The 19,120-nt window shown below is 42.4% G+C and overlaps 4 protein-coding genes across 5 annotated transcripts; all 4 read right to left on the minus strand.

Annotated features, from left to right (window-relative positions):
• Positions 1 to 119: 119 nt before the first annotated feature.
• On the minus strand, positions 120 to 1,124 carry mrpl42 (mitochondrial ribosomal protein L42). The gene is made up of 5 exons (XM_037243683.1): positions 981 to 1,124; positions 724 to 784; positions 576 to 660; positions 332 to 495; positions 120 to 248 (listed from the first exon to the last, which is right to left on the minus strand). Exons 1-5 carry the CDS (start codon positions 1,057 to 1,059, stop codon positions 203 to 205), a joined length of 435 nt encoding a protein of 144 aa, XP_037099578.1. The 5' UTR covers positions 1,060 to 1,124; the 3' UTR covers positions 120 to 202.
• A 276-nt stretch (positions 1,125 to 1,400) lies between these two features.
• pwp1 (PWP1 homolog, endonuclein) lies at positions 1,401 to 4,585 on the minus strand. Its single transcript, XM_037243675.1, has 15 exons — positions 4,381 to 4,585; positions 4,175 to 4,233; positions 3,939 to 4,102; positions 3,742 to 3,827; positions 3,576 to 3,672; positions 3,391 to 3,501; positions 3,180 to 3,310; positions 3,025 to 3,095; positions 2,744 to 2,840; positions 2,612 to 2,673; positions 2,429 to 2,537; positions 2,278 to 2,368; positions 2,087 to 2,208; positions 1,915 to 2,020; positions 1,401 to 1,830 (listed from the first exon to the last, which is right to left on the minus strand). Exons 1-15 carry the CDS (start codon positions 4,444 to 4,446, stop codon positions 1,736 to 1,738), a joined length of 1,467 nt encoding a protein of 488 aa, XP_037099570.1. The 5' UTR covers positions 4,447 to 4,585; the 3' UTR covers positions 1,401 to 1,735.
• A 422-nt stretch (positions 4,586 to 5,007) lies between these two features.
• On the minus strand, positions 5,008 to 12,733 carry ano6 (anoctamin 6). Its single transcript, XM_037243671.1, has 20 exons — positions 12,442 to 12,733; positions 11,248 to 11,318; positions 10,378 to 10,506; positions 9,922 to 9,987; positions 9,358 to 9,648; positions 9,181 to 9,294; positions 9,000 to 9,115; positions 8,555 to 8,689; positions 8,344 to 8,449; positions 8,205 to 8,265; positions 7,979 to 8,124; positions 7,821 to 7,898; positions 7,162 to 7,390; positions 6,821 to 6,990; positions 6,647 to 6,744; positions 6,432 to 6,562; positions 6,145 to 6,350; positions 5,871 to 6,067; positions 5,667 to 5,772; positions 5,008 to 5,606 (listed from the first exon to the last, which is right to left on the minus strand). Exons 1-20 carry the CDS (start codon positions 12,530 to 12,532, stop codon positions 5,391 to 5,393), a joined length of 2,757 nt encoding a protein of 918 aa, XP_037099566.1. The 5' UTR covers positions 12,533 to 12,733; the 3' UTR covers positions 5,008 to 5,390.
• Positions 12,734 to 13,346: 613 nt separating this feature from the next.
• Positions 13,347 to 18,515, minus strand: ints13 (integrator complex subunit 13). Of its 2 annotated transcripts, none has more exons than XM_037243674.1 (17): positions 18,096 to 18,515; positions 17,755 to 18,000; positions 17,607 to 17,681; positions 17,322 to 17,524; positions 17,152 to 17,232; positions 16,785 to 16,875; positions 16,583 to 16,711; positions 15,659 to 15,743; positions 15,382 to 15,474; positions 15,223 to 15,312; positions 14,944 to 15,122; positions 14,716 to 14,880; positions 14,479 to 14,633; positions 14,049 to 14,279; positions 13,847 to 13,977; positions 13,629 to 13,761; positions 13,347 to 13,555 (listed from the first exon to the last, which is right to left on the minus strand). In XM_037243674.1, the coding sequence occupies exons 2-17, from the start codon at positions 17,977 to 17,979 to the stop codon at positions 13,519 to 13,521; spliced, it is 2,103 nt and encodes a 700-aa protein (XP_037099569.1). In that variant the 5' UTR covers positions 17,980 to 18,000; positions 18,096 to 18,515; the 3' UTR covers positions 13,347 to 13,518. The 2 variants fall into 2 exon arrangements, with proteins under 2 accessions (XP_037099569.1, XP_037099568.1); XM_037243673.1 differs by having other exon boundaries at positions 17,755 to 18,005.
• Positions 18,516 to 19,120: the final 605 nt, after the last annotated feature.

The raw sequence follows: 19,120 nt of genomic DNA on the forward strand, positions 1-19,120 counted from the left end.
TGGTGATATATCGCTCTGGACTTGTATCAATTTTAATACCTACTTAATTTGAGGAAGTATTAAAATAAGTCATTTTTATTCTATTTGCTTACTTTTTGAAAACCTATTTTACTCCCAAACAGGATTCTGTTGAGCAAAAAGATGTGTATTTATTTGTAGTTTATTATACAGAAACATAGTCATAATATACACATATACACAATTATCTGTCCTTTGGCGTTTTCCTCTTCATCCGTCTCATGTGGTACCTATAAACAGCGAGGAAAATCAAGCGTAAGTAGATTTTAAAATATTAGATTTTCCACTAAGTGCGCATTGTGCTTTGACTTACTGTCCAACTGGATACCAGCGATGCTTGGTGGTGAAAAACATTTTGCTCAGCTCTTCTATGGTTGGACCCTGTTTGTCCCTAAGCACCTCCTTGCTCAGGTGGGCCTTCAGAACCTGCTCGTGTGTCTCGGCCGGGCTGCTCAGTGGGTCGGGCCTCTCGATCGGCTGCAGCGGAGCAAAGAGAAGGTACATCTGATAAGAATGCAATGACTGAAATATGAGTTGTGTCTTTAGAGCACTCCTACCTGGGTGAGCTCATACGGAATATCCACGGTTGGATGGTAGCAAACAACGGTGTTCCCGTCTGACGTCAAACCGACCTCCACATCACTAATGACAAAATAAAATCAATAAATTACAGTGTATTACAGGTACACGATATAAGAAACAAACCTGCAGTCATCAATGGAAGGACCACGGATATTGGACGCATCTCGAAATGGAACCCACAAAGCTGCAAAAAATGACTTATTGAGATTTCACTCTTATCAAATTTGCATTTAAAATGTCACTTGTAATGTTTTCAATTAGCATTTCAAGCGTTTTTTTCAACGTCAAGGTTAGTGAGTTACCGTTAGTTTCACTCGCAAATTAAGGCCAGCTGCGTAAGGCATACATTTTAAAATAGAAACAGAAAATAGTATAATTACCTTGGACATGTGGCGATCTGTAAGAGTTAATAACTGTCGTTATTAGTCTGTTTATTTTGCTCAGGTGACCCGACGCCATGCTGCTGTTTCCTTGTGTGCTTCACCGTTTGTTTCCGGGTAAACTCGCATCGCGGAGATTTTACATTGGTTCCGCATTACATTAGTTCCACTTTTACGGGAAGAGGGGGGATGATTGTAAATAAGTTAGTAAATAAGTAAATCGTTGTAAATAATTCACGTTTTATTGCTAGTTTACTACGTTCTTATTTTACAAGATGAGTACAAGTTGTATTTTTGAGGGGAATAAATTCACTTAGTTTAAAAATAGCGGATGCATATTTTTCAATGATTAAAAAATACTAACTTGCATCCTAAAAAGATGGATAAACTAAATAAATAGAAATGTGATATCTCCTTTTATAAAACAATACATTACATTTAATGACAGGATGAATCATGATTTAAACAAGAGAAATAAGCATTTTACACCAAGATAATGAATGTTTTCATTTTCTAAAGCGATAAAATCTTTCTATATAATATGCACTTAAAATCATTACACTATCAAATTATAGTATTTCATGGACTTTTATGTTGTAACATTTCCCCCCCCCCCCTCTAAGCCGCTGCTACTGCAGCAAGTGTGGTGAGGAATGAAATACCAACAAATCATATTATATTAGCATATTCCAAAACTGTTTATAATTTTTTTTTAACCAGTAATTGTGTGTCATATCGGGATAGGTGTTGTCCCACTACGAGGTGTCCATCACTCCCATGGCTGCAGCGCCGGATGTTTCAGATTCATTGTTCACCACCAAGCGCTCCCGATTGCCGAACACTGTCGCCACTAGAAGTAAACATGAAAAAGAATTCAAGAGGATTTCAACAGAAAGCTCGTTTGCGACTCAATCTGAGAGATTTTTGATCCTACCGTCTGTGACATCGGTGATATCCCAAACCCGCAAGCCGTCTTTCTGTCCCCCGAAAGCGTAAGTGAAGGGTCGATCGGGACAACACGACGCGCAGAACATCACGCCCTGCGGACACAAACATCAAGCTCCTTCTCCATTTGCCTCATTTGAATCATTTTGCAAAAGTCCTACCATTTTCATGTCCCTCGAATGCACCAGATTGGGTTTGTCGCCCAAAATGTCCCAGATCTTGACGTATTTGTCTGCCGACGCTGTCACCATGCAGCCTTTAATCTGGCTACTCAGGTCCAAACCTAAAAAAAAGTTGTGTAAGTGGAAGTAACAAAGAACTACTTCACACTCAAGTCATTTTTCTCACATACCTGACACTTCTTCGTCGTGCGCCTTCAGCGTGAAAACCGGCTTATTGGAACGAGCGTCCAGGCAGTACACAAAGCCGTCCTCCGTGCTGGCCTGAAACACAGCCACAGATCAATAAACCGGTTCCGAATATTTGGACCTGAAATAACCTACCAGGAAGTTATACGGTGAAAAGTGGTTCCAAACCAAGCGCTCCACCTGACCGCTGAATCGCCACGTGCGGTAGCCGTCTGGGCTGCGGCAGTCGCTCAGGAGAGCAGTCCTGCAAAAAAAAAAAAGAAAGCGCAGGTTACAAATGTAACTTTTTATCTTCAACAACCTTGACATGTGGCGTACTTGTCGTAGGATCCCGACAGGAGAGTCTGTGCCTCAAACGGGTGGAAAGCCAACGTCTGAACCTAAAATAGAAAAACAAGGATGGTCAGCGGTGTTGATTCAGAAAAAAATAAATGCTAATCTGCGTCATACTTCATCGGTATGTCTGCACAGTGTAGTGGCGGGTTTTCCGCGAGCTAAATCCCACAAGATGACGGTCGCATCTGCTGAGCCGCTGGCCAAGACATTCCTGAGAAAAAAAATGGAAAATTTGCATTTCCTAACTGGTGATGGCATAAGTACATTTAATTGATTCTAAAAAATATTCAATAGTATGCTTAAATAACTCTGCTGGAGCCCAGAGTTTAACGCAAACATGGTGCATCAGCATTTAGCTGTTATGCTGCACTATATTTTTGAGAAAACGTCTTTACCTGACCAGTTTGTTCCAGGACAAATCCAACACCGCATCAGTGTGTCCATCCTCAGGATCCGCCGACGCACCCTAAAATTCACCCAAAGAAGAATGACATAACACTTTACGGATTCATACACATAAAAAATATACGTAAAAAAAAAAAAAAATTACCCTCTTGGTCTTTTTCTTCTTTTTTTTCACATTTTTGCTGCCCAGTGAGAAAACAGGCTCCAGGCAGTCCACCACGTCCAGGTCCCAAATATCGATCCGCGATGTCATATTGCCCACCGCGGCGTAGTTGGCTGGACATAGAAGAAAAAAAGATTAAACATCTCCACCAATTCCACAATGCCAAAATATGACAAATAAGGTTTTATTTTACATCGGGATTCCTCAGGGTTTGGATCAAAGCTTAGCCACTCGATGCTTAGTGGATATGCTGGCAGCAGAATGTCATGGTGCACGTACAGAGATTCCTCCTCGGCATTGTACACTGAGAAGAAATTAAGGTTTCAGTGATCTAATTAATCGTTTAAATTCTATTATTCTCTTCGGTTTGATGTTTACCGTAGATTTCCAGGTTGCAGCAGTCCTTCTCAGCCTTGCCAGCCAGAATGAGGTTGTCGTTGGGCTTGATTTGGAAGTCGTCTCGCTCGTATTGTTCCTAAAAATAGCGACAAATAATGAAATGTTATATTCCATAGGATTCATGTTCACCAAACATTCAACTCACAGTGTCTTTGATTGTGATGTACGGGTCTTCTTCATTAGAGGCGAACACGGCGAGACCTGCCAGACTTTCCCCGACGTTGGCCCTCGCTATTTATAAAAATAAAAACAAATGTTCACCAAAGAACTTTGGATGTATATTCTTATACTTGCTTCTTAATTACTCAAGTGACTAAATAAAATGTTGTCAAAAGCCCTTACCTATATTTTCTTCATCATAGGTATCCAAGCAGTATTCTACAAGTTCATCGTCCTCATCATCCTTTCCTTTATCTTCCACTTCAACAACCTCCACAGAAACATCCCCAGTATAACTGTCTGCTACAATGCCGTCATCCTCCTCTTCTTCATCTTGTGCTTGTTCCCTGATTGAAAAAATGTTTTTTTTTTTAGAAATGCAAGCACATTATGATTAAAAAGACTGCATGTAAACGCACCCCAGCTCATCATTTGCTTCAGTGATGATGCGTTGGAGCTCCTCCTGGGTCAACTCAACCTACAAAAAGAATAATTCACTTCATGAACATAATTCACAGATAACCCCTTCAGGATTGTTTTTATAAAACAGAAGGAAACAGTCTTGTTGACATTAGCATAAGAGAGCTAATGCTAGCGAGAAAATCGTTCGGACTATTTTACTTACTTTGTCCGGTATTTCCTTGGCAGCACCTCGCTTCACCCATCCGACACAAGTGATTTGAGAACTCATAATTCACAAAAAAAAGGTAAAATCGAAGATTCACTATTCTATCGAAATAAAAGTTGTAAATATCGCACGCAGAACTATCTGCCTCCAAGCCAACGTGGTTTTTGCGCACGTTGATGACGCCACACATCAGAAAAGCCCCATCCGTCTGCTAGTAAATGAACAAAGTGGCAAAAACACACTATTAGTAAAAAAAATAATGTCTTGTGTTATGTCAAATCTCAATTTCAGCCGTCAAATGAATTTGATTACGCTGAAAGAACAATTATAGTCAAGAAAATAAAAAACGTAATCACCTCACCTCCATGACAAAAACGACAAACGGCACGCACCTTTTTAATGAAAACAATTTAATAGCTCTGTATAAAAGACAATTGCCCTTTGTAGTGGTTATAGTACCATCATAGAGCGTGGCAATAATACAGCAGAGGTATTGCAGATATAAACATGCAGTCAAAAATGTGCAGTGCAGTGGTCACATCATCGGAAGCCATCCATTATCCGACCCGCTTCAGATTTCCATTAAAAAAGTGCAGCATTATAAATGTACTATTTTTTTTAAACTTTTGACAGGAACTTAATCAGACTTTGACAAAGTGACTGATGGACCTCCTGTAAACGTTCAACATTTTGACAGATTTCACACATACTGTTTTGCTGCTAAAATAATCAAAATCTATTTTTTCTCTCGTGGATTCCGTCTGTAAGTATACATTGAGAAATGATTGTGACGTAAAAATAAAGCATAATCTATGGCTTTCAATAATACTGAAATATGTCAGAATTTAAAAACAGTAAAGCTTATCACGAGCTGTCTAAAAGTAACTTGACCTAATTTTCTCTCTGCATTCAGACACATAAGCTATGTTTCTCCTTATTGTCTAACTTGCTTAAACTTGACAGTTTTGTTCATGTTCAGTCATTCACGAGCCACATTTTTCCTTTTTTCAAATATCAAAATCCAACGCAATTTCCGGTTTTCCGTCGGAATTCTTGTGCAAAACGTCGTGGATGGGCTTAAGGCGCTTGGTGACCAGCTTGAGGTTGGTCTCGTGCAGGATCACCTGGGTCAGGTACTTCTCCCGTTTCATTTGCTCTTTGACGGCGTACGGCACGTCGGGGATGACGTAAGACAGGATGAACTTGGTCAGGTAAACGATGTGCTGTCAACAGACATTCGTTTAGTAACTCAAAACTATTTTTGTTTCGCTTGTCTTCCTTACCTCGACAACTATAATGAACGCCATTTTGGCAGCGATCACATGCCAATAGTAGATGTTGTACTCGTACTCCTTAGGGTGCCCGGGTGGGTAGCGGAAATCTCGATACCTGCAAAAAAAAAAAAAAAAAATTGGGTTAGTGACAGTGGCAATGTAGATTTTTCAGGCATGATTTTTTTTTTTTTTACTGCAATGTCCACTTTTTACCTGCAGATGGTGATGTTGTCCGGCGCGCTTAGCGGCCTGCTGTAGTTGGAGAAATCGTTAACGTTGAAGATGGACAGAGATCTTTCGATGTAGCCCTGCATGGTTTGAGAATCATGCTCCCCGTACGGGTACACGGAGAAGGACCAGTAATAGACCAGCCGTGGGATCATGTCGGATGTGAAAGCGATGATCATCGCCTGGGCGCAACAACGAGAAATCCACAATCGGTGACGTCGTACGATCGAGGACGTCAAACCGGCCGGGGGAAACTCACGTTGGTGGCGACAGCCAGGATGGCGACGCCTTGTAGGATAGGCTGCCAGGCGCCGATATCCTGGGCCTTCTCCGGAACGATGCGGCGGAACTGCGTGGTGATTTTCCAGGCGTCCACGCGGATTTCAAACAGGTTGTTGACCAGAGCCAAGACCGGAGCCAGGGGGAAGGAGGCCACGAAGAGGGTGACGAAGCCAAACTGAATGACTACGTAAGGGGGGGGAAAAGAATATACTGTAGATTCTACAGTATATTCAGATATCTCAAAATATATTTCCATTCCATTACCCATTTCCAGGTACTCGTAGAAGAGTCCCAATTTGGGCATGGACTGAAGCTGGTAGTCCTGCTCCCAGCGAGGGGTCACCTTTGGCGACGGCGCATGCGTGCAGTAGCGGAAGATCACGTTTTTCACCCACCTGCGAGACACACGGGCAAGGTCAGAGTTAAGCTGAGCTGCTACTGCAATACCGGCGCTTCTCGTGTTATTTTTGCTTTCTTACGGTAATAAGACCTCTTGGATGTTGTTCCAGATGGCTTTACCGCCCATGATGATTGACAGCTGAGTGGTCAGTTCGATCAGACAACCACCGGGATCACACTGAGGGTAGAAAAAATAAAATCAGAAGACAAATCCAAACAGGCTCAGAATGCAACAAGATGAAGACAAATCTTACCTCCTCGTTACGGTATTTTCCCAAGAGGTAGACGGGTCGTCCGGGATAGCCGACGGCCTTCCCTTTAGCGAAGGCGATGTAGAAACAAGACGAGTAGTAGTTGACGAATTGGAAGAGGAACATCTTGAGCGTCAGGCTGTTTTCGTAGTCCGTCTTGGTCCTTGGCAGCTCTGTTTGGCGAGGGAATGCATTTCAAATTAATGTAATTTGGCCACTGGGGGGCAGTATAATACAAATACATGAATATACATGGAGATGGTTTCTCTAACATTAGCCATTCTTCACAGAGGATAAAGAATATAGTATGTTTAATGATTTTAGTTGTCATCTCAGCGACCCACCAAAGTTAGTGATCCAGATAGCGACCCGCTCGTATAGCATGTTGAGAATCATGATGACCACGAAGCTGATGAGTGAGGCCGTGACCGACGTGGCCATCTGCGGCGTCACGTACTCCTTGAGAGGCTCCAGCTCCTTCAGGTCCTGCGTTCGTAGCCTGGCCGAGAAGGCGAAGAAGGCGGCCAGGCGGTACACGGTGATGGCCACGATGGAGGCCAGGATGAGCAGGATCTGTGACGTAAATATGCAAATTTCCATCATGATGGGATTCGGATTTGAAGGAACAATAATGGAAGAACTAGAGAAAAAAAAAAGAATAATGTTGAATAGGTGAATTTGTGTAATTTATGGTATAAAAAATATTGTGAAAAGTGAATTTTTTGCGATGTGGTAATTTTTTAAGTGGTGAAGTGAATATTTTGAGTTTGAACCAAGTGAAACCTCTGTTGAATGTCTCATTGGGAATAAATGGGAATTTTCAGTGTGGAAAATGTGAATTTTGTAGAAAACTGAAAATCTGGAATAAATCATGGAAGGCTTGAATATTTGGAATGGGGAAAATAGGTCAAAAAACGGAAAAGTAGAAGTGTGTCCAAAATGCAAAGATAATTTAAAAAAAAAAAACAATTTTGTGGTGTAGAATACCACACAATTATCTTACCCAAAATAAAACTGTCCCGATTCCTATTGACACTCGAATGCATCGTCCACAGGCTGTGTATGGCACTTTTTCCTTCACCTATAACACACACGCAAAAAGCTACTATAATCTTTGACACATTGCCGCCAAACTGAAATGACACCAAAAATGCAATTCACCCCCGTGATTGGGTTTTTCCTCTCATATATACACTTGGCCTCGTATTCAGCCCGGGGCGGCTGCTGTTGCTCCAGGAACTCCACCGTGTCCCACTGGTATTCCAGTTCGGCCTGGTAGCGCTTCCAAAATTCCAGGAAGAGTGTCACTGCAGTGAGGAGGTGAAGACAGACAAATCTGCACATCTCAATCATGAAAAAACAACAACTTTAAGCTAAAGTGCCTTACCCCAGATTGCCATGAAAACCGCAAACACCAGCGTGCCAAAATTGTCAAATATGCACAGTTTCTACAAAACAGAAGCATTCCGTTAAATCCACTTTCATACTTCTAATACGGGACATAAATTCATATCTGTTGTCCTGACCTTTGAGGCTTCACAGGTGCTGTTTAAGAGCCAGTATTTGCATTCCTGGTCACACTGCGGGCACATCACTATGTTGCCTCCGATCGCCGGGTCGCACACCTCTTTGCTGGAAACATACAAGACAGCAGAAATCTCATCTGTCAAATCCAGCGATTTGCCGAGGACGAACAATAATGAGGGGAGATAAAAACGAAATATGTGGGATGAATACCTCCACGTGCTGGTTTCTTGCGTTTTGTATCCGTATATGAAACAACTGAGACCCACAACAGCAGCAAGAGCCAGCATGATGGTGTAGAAGCCCAACCAGGCAAAATAAATACCAATTTTCTCGCCGTAGTACTTCCTGTAACAAAAAAAAAATGACACTGTAAAAATCTCATTCACTGCACATGAGAGTCTCACTTTAAATGACTCAACAAGAATAACATGTGCATTTGAGTGGGCGTGGCTTTAAAAGGCGGAGCCTGGCCTGGTGAGTGACATGGGAGCCAAGCTTATACTGAATAAAAATGACCAAAATCTCAAACAAACAAATAAATAATAAATTAATCATAAATAGAAAATAAATAATAACAAGATAATAAAATAATAATAAATAAATAATAACAAATAATAAAATAATAAAATTATTTTGAAAAAAATATTTGAGTTACCTTATGAGGTTGAGCGGCTGCATCTTGTAGAAGCTTCTCGGGTGAGCCCACTCACTATAGAGGAGGAACCTCTCGTTGGGGCAGCCTTCTTCTTGTGACTTCACATTAAACCTACACTGGATCAACACACAACACAGAGTGAACCTCCAGCCAGGGGAACAATCGGTCGGCCGCCACTTACATCATGGAGAGGATAAGCAGCTTTGTAGACACCGCTGTCTAATAATTTCCGGATGCCAAACTTCTTCACGTTGCCTCGTATCTCATAGGGGGCTCGACTCAAGATGTAATAAGCCTGCAAGTAAGCGGTGTTGTTTATTGCGATGCTAGCGACCGCCATTTTGAGGCGCCAGCTCACCATCCGGCTCCGCATGGACGAGGTGAAGAAAACATCTTTGTCCTTGACGTAGAAGTACTCCAGGCGGTCTTTCTCGAAGGGGGCGGTGAAGAACTCGGCTTCCTTTCTGATGAGGTTCTCGTTCGGGTAGAAGGGCTTGGTGATCGCCGACAGCCACTGCCACCACGGCGAGCGCTGTGACGACAGGTCGTTGGGCTGGATGGGCAGCTTGATGTGTAGCACCTCGGCGTACGTGCACAACGTGTCCCACGGCATGTGCACTTTGACGAACACAAGGTTGTCGTCCGACACCTGCATCAAAGATAGTTGGTTGATCAGTTCTTTATGAACACTCAATTTGGTAGTCGAATAAAAAATATTTTTCTGAAATAATTGGAATGAAAAAAATCTACAATTTTATTCTACATATTTTTATTCTTTATATTTAATTTACATTCAGAGCTTAGCTTTTTTAAAAAAAAAATTTAGTCTGTCCAAAATTCAGCACCTATGCCTGACTTGTCCCAAAACCAGTTAACAGAAAGTCCCACAACCAAACCAGCAAACCTAAAAGAAGCCACTTACAGATCGTGTGGCCTCCAACTCCATTCCCATTTTCATCAGGCTGGCCTCAAAGTATTCCCGCCGTCTCTGCAGAAGAGCAAAACGCCTTATTGTCACTCACCAATAAACACAAAATACCAGCAATGTTTATGTTGGCTAAGCTGCTCTGCAGCCAGCCCTTTAAGAAGAAGCTCTTGTGGATGTGGCAAAAGTGAAGAGTGACTGAAGAAATCCCGAATAGCAAACTTAACATACTTGTGCAGGTAAATAAGCAGCTTGGGCAGATTAAGAAGTCACTCGCATTCTTACAATAGCTCACGTACACCACTCTATTGTGAAATACAGCTAAAGAGCACACAAGGGACGATCCTGTTCATTTCCTTCCTGGTAGAGATTTCTATAAATATGATATAAAATATAATAATATAACAAAATTATAAAAAAGCAAATTGGTATAAAATACAAATGGCTGTGTACCTTTCGCCGTGCGACTGTGTGTCTCTTCTCAAACTCCTTCCTGTCCTCATCCTCGTAGACCAAAATGAAGTCGATGCGGCGGACGCCGTCGTTGAAGAACAGCGAATCGGGCTTCTCGTTGAAGTCGGCCTGCGGACGAAAGCACAGCTGCTCAGGTAGCTTGTTGGCTTGAAACTCGTACTCGGGTTCCTCCTCGATGGCGCGCATGTCTGAGAGGGGAGGACGACCGGCCCGTGTGCCGTGCGGCGCCAATGACGGTTTTAAATGTCGTCGCGGTTTGTGAAGGCGATGTGGGGCGGGCAAACATTGACAGTCTCCACTCATATGTTAAAAAATGATTTGGCATAGCTACTTTCAACACTGCAGTTCTTACAGTGATGTAAAACTATAATATTACCAAATTGCACTTTTTCCTCAGTGTTATGATTCACTATATTAAATTTATACAAGATTTTCTAGAAAACTTAAACTGGATTATATATATTTGTATAGTTGCCGTCCGTTTACTCGGGTAACGACCAATCACAGCTCACCTGTTTTCGGCGATTGGTCATGTGACGTTCGTAAGCTGAGCTGTCATTGGTCGTTACCTGAGCGAGCCCAGAGCGACTGTGATGTAATTTTTAGTCGATAGCAAAATGGGCGCCCGCTGAGATGGATAGAAATGGGCCCATTTTGCAGCTTAATTCAAATTTCACAAATACAATTTTAATCAGAAAGCTGTGTTTAGACAAATGGGGGCCACATAGAATATATTCTATATCGAGATTTTTTTTTACTTGATTTACCCTTTAAGTAAGCATAATGGATCAGTAATGGATAATCTTTTCTTATGTGTTAAATGAATCTCTAAACTATAATGACACTCACCAGTTGCACTTTAACGACCGTCGAGCCTTCCGCGATTCCGTGATACGTTGGCAGAAACTCCTCGGGGTAAACTGGAGAAAGATACAAATGGCGGATTGATTGAAATCAGATAGGGAAGTCCTGTCATCAAACATCTGCGATTTTAGTAACATGATTATCTTGAGAGGCATGCTGCCTCACCACTTCCTCTCACACTCATAACAACAGTTAAATATGCATTCTTTGAGTGTTATTTATTTTAGCGCAGGCTGCCAGTTCAGACCTGTTTGATGCCCTCCCCATTGTGAGTACGACTTCCTGTCTGTGCTCACACACATTTCTATTTTTCCATGTGTGATTTCAATTCAAGATCATAATAAAGCAAAAAACGCCGGCCTTTGTATCGCCATTTTTTCCAGTCTTAATAATTCTACCAAAGCGTGTGAGTGTGAATAATTGATGAGCCATTAAAGCAAAGTGCACTAACTGATGTCTGATGTTTGAGGGGTAGCAGGGAGATCAATAATATCAACTCTGAGAAAAATCTATCAAGATCTGTGTGGGGGAAAAATTCAAATAATGCATGTGGGTAGAGGAGTGCAATTTATGACATCATCTGGATTTTTGTATGCATTCCAATGTGGAAGCATAATTCTGAGGGCAGTTCTTCATAACTCCTTTTGATTAAATACAAATAAGTTTGCCCGTTTTTCTGCTAAATATTGTCCATTGTTGTAAATGTGTTTGCACTAAAGAAAATATATGGATAACATTCCAGCATGCTGCACAAATAAACAGCAAGTTTACCCCCTTTAAAACAGGTTGGACTTCATTCTGTCCCACTTCTGCAGCATAGTTCCATTTTAGTCATGGAAGCAATAACAAAGCAACGGTTGCTAGGCAGAACCACATCATCTAAAAAAAATGTCAGAGGGGCCCATGTGATACCCCTTGGGACATGAAAGTTTTTTTTTTTTATATATATAAGGTCATGGAGACACGCCCCCTGGAGCAAAACATACATTTGTGTTGCCAGCAAGTCTCAGCACAAATTAAACCAATGTAAATGACAACACACAGATTTCAAGACACTTTCGTCAAGTTATGACTCATTGTCTTCCTTCCCATGTGTGCCTGGAGGGTCGATTTTCTAAATAAGTTTCGAGAGAAAATATGCGATAAAGTATAAAAGCAGCTCGAGTTGTTTTGCCTTACCGACGTCTTCTTCTATCATTTCCAAACGGGCATCTCCCCCGAGTTCCTCGGCATCTGAGAGGGACTCCATCTCCAGGATGTCGTTCTCCATTTTTGACACGAAAGTTTTCGCTCCTTCAGTTACTTGTTTGGATATCACAGCAGCTTAACGGCGGCGTCCCGCGTACATTCTTTTGGTAAGTTTGGAACACTGACTTAGCTAGCGGTAAACTTTGGACTAAGTTGAGACTAAAGAAGCGGCATGAAACGAAACGGGTGGGGTCGAAGGAGGACAGCAGGCGCTTACGTTCCATTTCATTTCTCAAGCGGAAGTCCAAATTTGGTTAAATATGATGACGACACAGCCGGTGAGGAAACCAAGATGGCAGCCTCCTTGAGAGCACTTTTTTGTTATTGTGATTCATAAAAACAGTTATGAATGTATTATTTCTAAATTTGTTATATATAAAGAAATATTTCAACTATTTCCCCACAAAAAAAGCAGTTTGACAGCCTCAAGGGCTAAAAACGTTCTTTAACATTTAAAACTATATTCTAAACTTCACCAAATTTCCTAACTTTTAACCACATAAATATGCATTTGGAGTTTAATCACAGCAAGTTGGTAGATCGAGACAGCCACCTCTGTGAACTCATGTTAACTGTGTCAACTCCTTTTTATGAAAATAATTAAATGTGATTTTTACAATAGCTCTTTTTGGTTGGCTCTATTCACTCTGGCAATTATCAACTTTTATCATCTGCAATGAGTCACTTCTTTCATAATTTGAACAGAATGTTCACGTACTGAAATATCTTTTGTCGTTGCATTATCAATCTAAGCTAACATAGTGGTACTGTTTTTCTCTAAACTGGGCAATTGTGTTAATTAGTGATAAGTAAGGTGCATATTAAGAGAGCGTCAATGTAATACAATCCAGCGTTCGCTTTTATTGCAATGTACAATACATGAATGGCATATTTACAAAAAATGGTTAAAAAATTAGTATTTCATCATTTCATCAAGTCGTGCTTTTCGGGAATGACTGACACCCATGTTTAAAATACACAGAAGAACAGCTGCTTGGTGGAAAAGCATCATCTGGAAGCCTTGCCATTTTCATGAACATCCATCCTGTAAACAGACAAAATATTATTTATTATTTTAATTTAACAACTGAGAATATGCTAGATGATTTCAACTGCACCCGTTTTCATCTTTGAGGTGCTGGTACAGCTCAAACTTGCTGTTGACTGAGCGCGCTCTGCCCATAAACTCCCGGCGCTTTCTGGACTTGGCTGTGATCCGATTGGTCCACAGAGAAAGTAGCGAGACGGGTCCTGTGGCAACACAAAAATGGGCCATTTTGACAATTGTATTAATGTGTTTAATAAAGGTGAGAAAACTCAATCGGGATTCAAGTACCTTTAGCGCCCTCTGGTGACTCAACCTCGTCAGTGGCCAGACGGGGTTTCTTGACCATGGGCTCTGGGGAGTCCGGTGAATCCTTGATGACTTCCAACTCTTGATTGTCCTTATCCGGCGCACTTTTTGCCCTAAAAACAAAGCACGGTCAAGTGACGGCATTACCTTGAGTTTTCGATTAACACTTATGAAAGTAACTCACCTTTCCGAGTCCTTCCAGCTTTTGTCCTCCACATCCTTGCCTCCGTTTTTGTCTGCCCGGTCTTCCCTGTCTTCCCTCTTCCTACCCCGCTTCTTCCTCTCTTCTTCTTCGGGAGGTTTGCTGCGGCAGGCGACGATGCAGTCCAGGACCCTCTGGTGCCTGTCGGTGGCCCCGGCGTGGGTTTTCACCAAAGTCTCCAGCTCGTTCCACATTATACGGTACTGCTCGTCTCTACAAGGAACAAAAAAACATAGATACATAAAAATGTGTCACATTAGCCAAAATGATTTTTTTTTTTTTTTAATTGAACCAGATTTCCATGCTAAATAATTTGAATTTCTGTAATTGTAATCACCATGTCGTATCATGTACATCAATTTCTTTCTTTAACTGGTTATGAGGAGTGACAGGAAGTTATTCACAAGCCAACCTCTTGGGGCCTTTGCCTCTGGAACCCACAGTGGAGATAGGAAGCGGGTCGTTCTTCCTCTCCATGTCCACCAAGTTGTAGACGGTCTTCTGGCAGGTGAGAACGTCCTCATCGGTCAGAGTCTCTTTCACGATCAAGTTAGCCAGAGGAACCACCTTATTAGATGTGGAAAAGGGAGGGGGTGTCAAGAAAGGCACGCTGAAGGATATCAGATTGAGTCGGGGAAGATGTGCTCACTGCCTGCATGTTGAAAATGGTGGTCTGCGAAATGATCATGGGCCAGTAACGTGTGTGGCGTTCAAGCTGAGCTTTGGCGCGGTCTGCCGGAAGCTTCGCCGCCGGATGATGAGAGGCCTCGCAGACGGGTGTAAGGCGGTTCTCCTTCATGAACTCGCCGAAATCCTAAGAGACCAAAGGAATTAAAAAAAAAAAACACGAGAAATTGTGTTTTTGGACTAAACATACGGTGATACGATAGTCGGTCACACGCCCGCCGCAGCCTTCGCTGATGGAAGGCGGGTCCTCCAGCGTGGAGCGATTGCTGTTGAGCACGTGCAGGAAGATCTCGCCGCCGTGGCTGCTCAGCATGTGGCTGATAATCTTGGATCCGGATTTCCTGGGCTGCTCCAGTAGCACCGATCGACCTGGGAGACGATTCGATTCACAATGAAAATAAAAGTTATGTTAGCGACGCTTTAGCGACGCTGCTGAGGGGGATTTAAGGAGTTTCCGAAAGCGCCTCACCGTTGAGGAGAAAGTTGGTCAAGCACGACGAAGGACGACTGTTGACGTCAGTGGGTGAGATGCGATAAGCTCCTGTGCAGTAATGCAGCTCTAAACGAAGGGGAAATGCGTCAGGGCGTCATTCAAAATAAATCCAGCGTTCGTTTGGCTTGAACGCACCTACGGAAATGGTTCGTGGCGTGCACCATTTCAGAGTGACCGTTTCTTTGAGTCCGTTCTCCCGCGTGCTGGTGCCAGCCATGTGCAAGTCTCCTGTGCGAGGAAAAAATAAAATAAAAATAAAGGGGGGGCTGTGCAATTAATCAAAATTTAATTATGATTATTACACTGCATGATTACAAATAATCATAAAAAAAATAGCAATATGCATTAATATCAAATGGACTGTTCAAAATAACTGATTAATTTTTTTTATAATCGAGCGTTCCTAACCCACCACTTTTAAAAAACTCCATGTGGGCGTCCTTGTGATGCAGCAGCTCGACGTCGTAATTGGCCGACGTGTTGGCGTGCTGCTCTTCCTGTCCGTCCGCGGAAAACACACAAACGCAACATGTCAGTGCCACGTCGAATCAGAGCACGCAAATTGTCACGCACTGCTGATTTCATGTTGCGGTTATGGGAGGTGCCTTTTATTAAGGGGGAAAAGGAGGAAGCTATATGCTAAAAGCTAAAGGTGTGATGTCGTTCTGGATAACACAGCGGGTGACTGTAAGTGGAAAGTGGAGGAGGAACAGACGGACAGTGAACAGATTGAAGGGCGTAAAGACAAAGCTGGTCAAAATAATTTGAGGGGATTTGAATTGCTGGATAGAACTCGTTTGAGTTGAACGAGTCCACCCGTGATTTACGAGTTGGAAAATTGTTTTGAGACCAGCGTTGGCTTACTTTAAACATCTCACACGTCATACAAATAAATGTTGGCAACCAAAGAGACACACATGAGAAAAAAAACAAAAAAACAAGACACGACACATGACTCGGACTCTGCTCCTTCCTCCTCACGTGCGTGTGTGCGTGCGACTCGAGTACTAACCTGTTCGCAAACATTTAATGTGGGCTAGCAAAACAGAAAATACAGCATGAAACCAGCAGCAGGGTTCAGTCGCGTCCACGTGCAGGTGAGATGTACGAAAAAAAATGAAAATAAACAGCGTGAGAGTGAGACGTCGGAAACGAGGAGGGAGAGCCGGCAAGTGGGGGGAAAAAAAAGTGAGAACTCAAAGCAGACGTGAGTGGAGCAATGCGTGCAGCTTATGAGAACATTTTTTTTACAAAGCTAGACATCAAGTGATTTTTTTTTTTTTTTTTGGAATGTGAGTATGGGTCCTAGTGGGTGTTGGGGCCAAAGGTCACTCACCTTCATGGGAATGTTGGTGATGGTGGTGGAGGCCAAGTCAAAGTGCTGCTGCACCAGAATGTTCAGCTTGCTGGCCAAGTGCCTCCCTGCGCGCACACTGTGCACCTCACTTGTCAGCAAAGGCGACACCTGAGCGAAAGCGACGTTCAAGAAGAAATGTTGCGGATGGAAATAGGAATAAGGACGCTTTCGAAGCACCGACCTCTTTTTTGGGCCGGTCCGACACGAGCGTGTCGTCGCCCTGGGGGTAAATGTGAATAAGGACCAGCTCACACTGTTGGATGCCCATCAACCTGAAACAACCAAAAAGGTGCTGTGGTATGTGCAATATATATACAAAGTCTACACACCCCTAATCAAATGCCACATTCCTTTTGCAAAAGGGTGTGCGCACTTGTGCAACCACAGGATCTGAATTGAGCAGGTTGCAGACCATATTAATGCTGGAATTCTTTTTTGAAAATTATTGATCTTGGTCTCATTGTTGTGTATGACAAAAAACAACATTGGGACAGGGGTGTGTAGACTTTTTATACCCACTGTCACACGACAATAAAAGACTAACTGACCTGTCTGACCCTGCTGCCAACTTGTTTTGCTCCATGATGGTTTCCTGAATGCAGTCTTCCAACATGCGCACATGAGTGTCACTAAAAAAACAAAAATTAACGAAATATGACACCTAAGCACTACTTTTCATTTCTAATTGATAATACGTCTCCATCACTGCGTCGTCTACCTTTTAGCATTCGTCAGACAGATAATACGACCCCGGTTGGCTACCCGCTCAGCCACGTCCATCAGAGCGATACGCTTCTCGTGCTGAAGCTCGGTGATCTTGCACAGCGACTCCACCGCCGCCACCAGCCCGTGCAGGATGCTGCAGCACTCGGGGTCCTCGCGTGGGTTCGGGGGCCCCACCGCAGCCAGAGACGACATAAGCTGTCAGGCGAGGAAAATGGAATAGTTCGAATACTTTTTCTGAATACATTCGGGAAAAACTAGTTTAAGGGGACGTACTAACCTCATGAGTGCTCTGGCAATCACGTTTCCAGCTATTTAAGAGGTGGAACTCCGAGTCACTCACAATGTAGTTAATCTATAAAGAAATAGATTTTACTTGAAAGCATCTGGCCTACCCTTGCAGGAACAAACCAGAACAACTCACTAACCAATTTGTCCAGCGGGTAAATGTCATAAAGGATGCGGCAGTATTCCATCGAGCACTCCACAGCGCATGTCCACAGGGATTTGGACACAGGGGCCAGAGGGATGACTCCCTGGCCTCGGCTCTTGGTCAGGACATCACACTCCACCTGCTGACGACTGGACTCGGCCATGTAGGGACAGTGATCCACCACAAAGACAGTCTTGTGGGACACTGAGAACATCTTCATCTTGCAAGCTTAAAGTGAATGCTAAACTGCAACAACAATGGAGAAACAAATACAAACAAAAATCAAATGAATGATATCTAAAAAGACCTGTCAATATATATTTATTCATTACTCACAAGTGGAAAATCTTCTCAAAAGCTTTCCGGTCAGGAAACGGTCGTGTGAAACATGATCGCGCTTTCCTTTGAGATCAAGATTTTACATTTATGTATCTGAAAATGAAGAGAGGGAATCCCTGATTATAAGAAAGATAAATTAGGAATAACCGACGACAAAACATAGGCAGGCTACATGCTAAAATGGCTATCGCGCGAGTTATCAGTACGTTGTGGCCGGTCGGAGCTTTTTAGTATTTCTTCTGCTTCACTTTTATTACCAACGACTAATGAATACTTATAATTAATTAAATGTGTTTATTTTATCACACTCATCCATGATGGTTTCCGAAATGTATCGTAGCACATAACAACCCTGTGAGTAGATTAGCTAGGATTGTTATTAGCGGAAGTAAGGCCGGCGGTAGTCCGTCACTAACTATCTCCCCCGGAGAGGAACAAAGGTTCTGTCTTCAAAGGTTCCTACCAGAAGAAAGATGTTTAAAAATATATATATTTTTTTAAAAAATATATTTACAAGTCATTAAAGAATGCACAATTATTGGCGAATACGTGATATGAATCTAATAATATAATCGATTTTTATTTTTTTTAGCCTCCTACTTTAATTGGTAATTTTGTATGTAATTAAAAAAAGACACTCTCTGTTGAACATTTAAGAACAAAATGTGCCCATACCATTGATGATAAATTCCCACAGCGGCTGCATTGTTTTCTTGGATGTCAGATGTCAATGTGTCGCCTTGGCAACAGACAGTCCAGTCTGATGATTAAGTTACATACTAATGTATGTACTATGTGGCCTCACACTGCTGGCTGGCCATAATGGCCGGGGAAGGTCTCCTGGGGAAATAAAGGAAGTGAGTCACTTCTTGTTGACTGTCCACTTACTTTAAAAAATGGCCCAGCCTGGCCCACATCACAGCGTAGCACACATTAAACAAAGCATTAATCCAAACCACTTGTTCCAATGCCATCGGATTCTCGTTAAGCGTGTCCGACTTTAAAGATCCTACAAATCTTTA

This window comes from Syngnathus acus, chromosome 23 (genome assembly GCF_901709675.1).
Source record: "Syngnathus acus chromosome 23, fSynAcu1.2, whole genome shotgun sequence".
Lineage (NCBI taxonomy): Eukaryota > Metazoa > Chordata > Actinopteri > Syngnathiformes > Syngnathidae > Syngnathus > Syngnathus acus.

Coding starts and splice junctions, on each gene's coding strand:
- ano6 (XM_037243671.1), bottom strand. CDS start 12,532: ATGGAGAACGACATCCTGGAGATGGAGTCCCTCTCAGATGCCGAGGAA. Junction 8,690..8,999: donor CAGCCGCTCAACCTCATAAG/GTAACTCAAATA, acceptor TTTTTGTTACAG/GAAGTACTACGGCGAGAAAA. Junction 7,899..7,978: donor GGAAAAACCCAATCACGGGG/GTGAATTGCATT, acceptor TGTGTGTTATAG/GTGAAGGAAAAAGTGCCATA.
- mrpl42 (XM_037243683.1), bottom strand. CDS start 1,059: ATGGCGTCGGGTCACCTGAGCAAAATAAACAGACTAATAACGACAGTT. Junction 661..723: donor CCTTCCATTGATGACTGCAG/GTTTGTTTCTTA, acceptor TTTTGTCATTAG/TGATGTGGAGGTCGGTTTGA. Junction 496..575: donor TTCCGTATGAGCTCACCCAG/GTAGGAGTGCTC, acceptor GCTCCGCTGCAG/CCGATCGAGAGGCCCGACCC.
- ints13 (XM_037243674.1), bottom strand. CDS start 17,979: ATGAAGATGTTCTCAGTGTCCCACAAGACTGTCTTTGTGGTGGATCAC. Junction 17,233..17,321: donor TGTCTGACGAATGCTAAAAG/GTAGACGACGCA, acceptor TTGTTTTTTTAG/TGACACTCATGTGCGCATGT. Junction 13,978..14,048: donor AGCTGGAAGGACTCGGAAAG/GTGAGTTACTTT, acceptor CTTTGTTTTTAG/GGCAAAAAGTGCGCCGGATA.
- pwp1 (XM_037243675.1), bottom strand. CDS start 4,446: ATGAGTTCTCAAATCACTTGTGTCGGATGGGTGAAGCGAGGTGCTGCC. Junction 3,502..3,575: donor CTGCAACCTGGAAATCTACG/GTAAACATCAAA, acceptor ATTTCTTCTCAG/TGTACAATGCCGAGGAGGAA. Junction 1,831..1,914: donor TATCACCGATGTCACAGACG/GTAGGATCAAAA, acceptor GTTTACTTCTAG/TGGCGACAGTGTTCGGCAAT.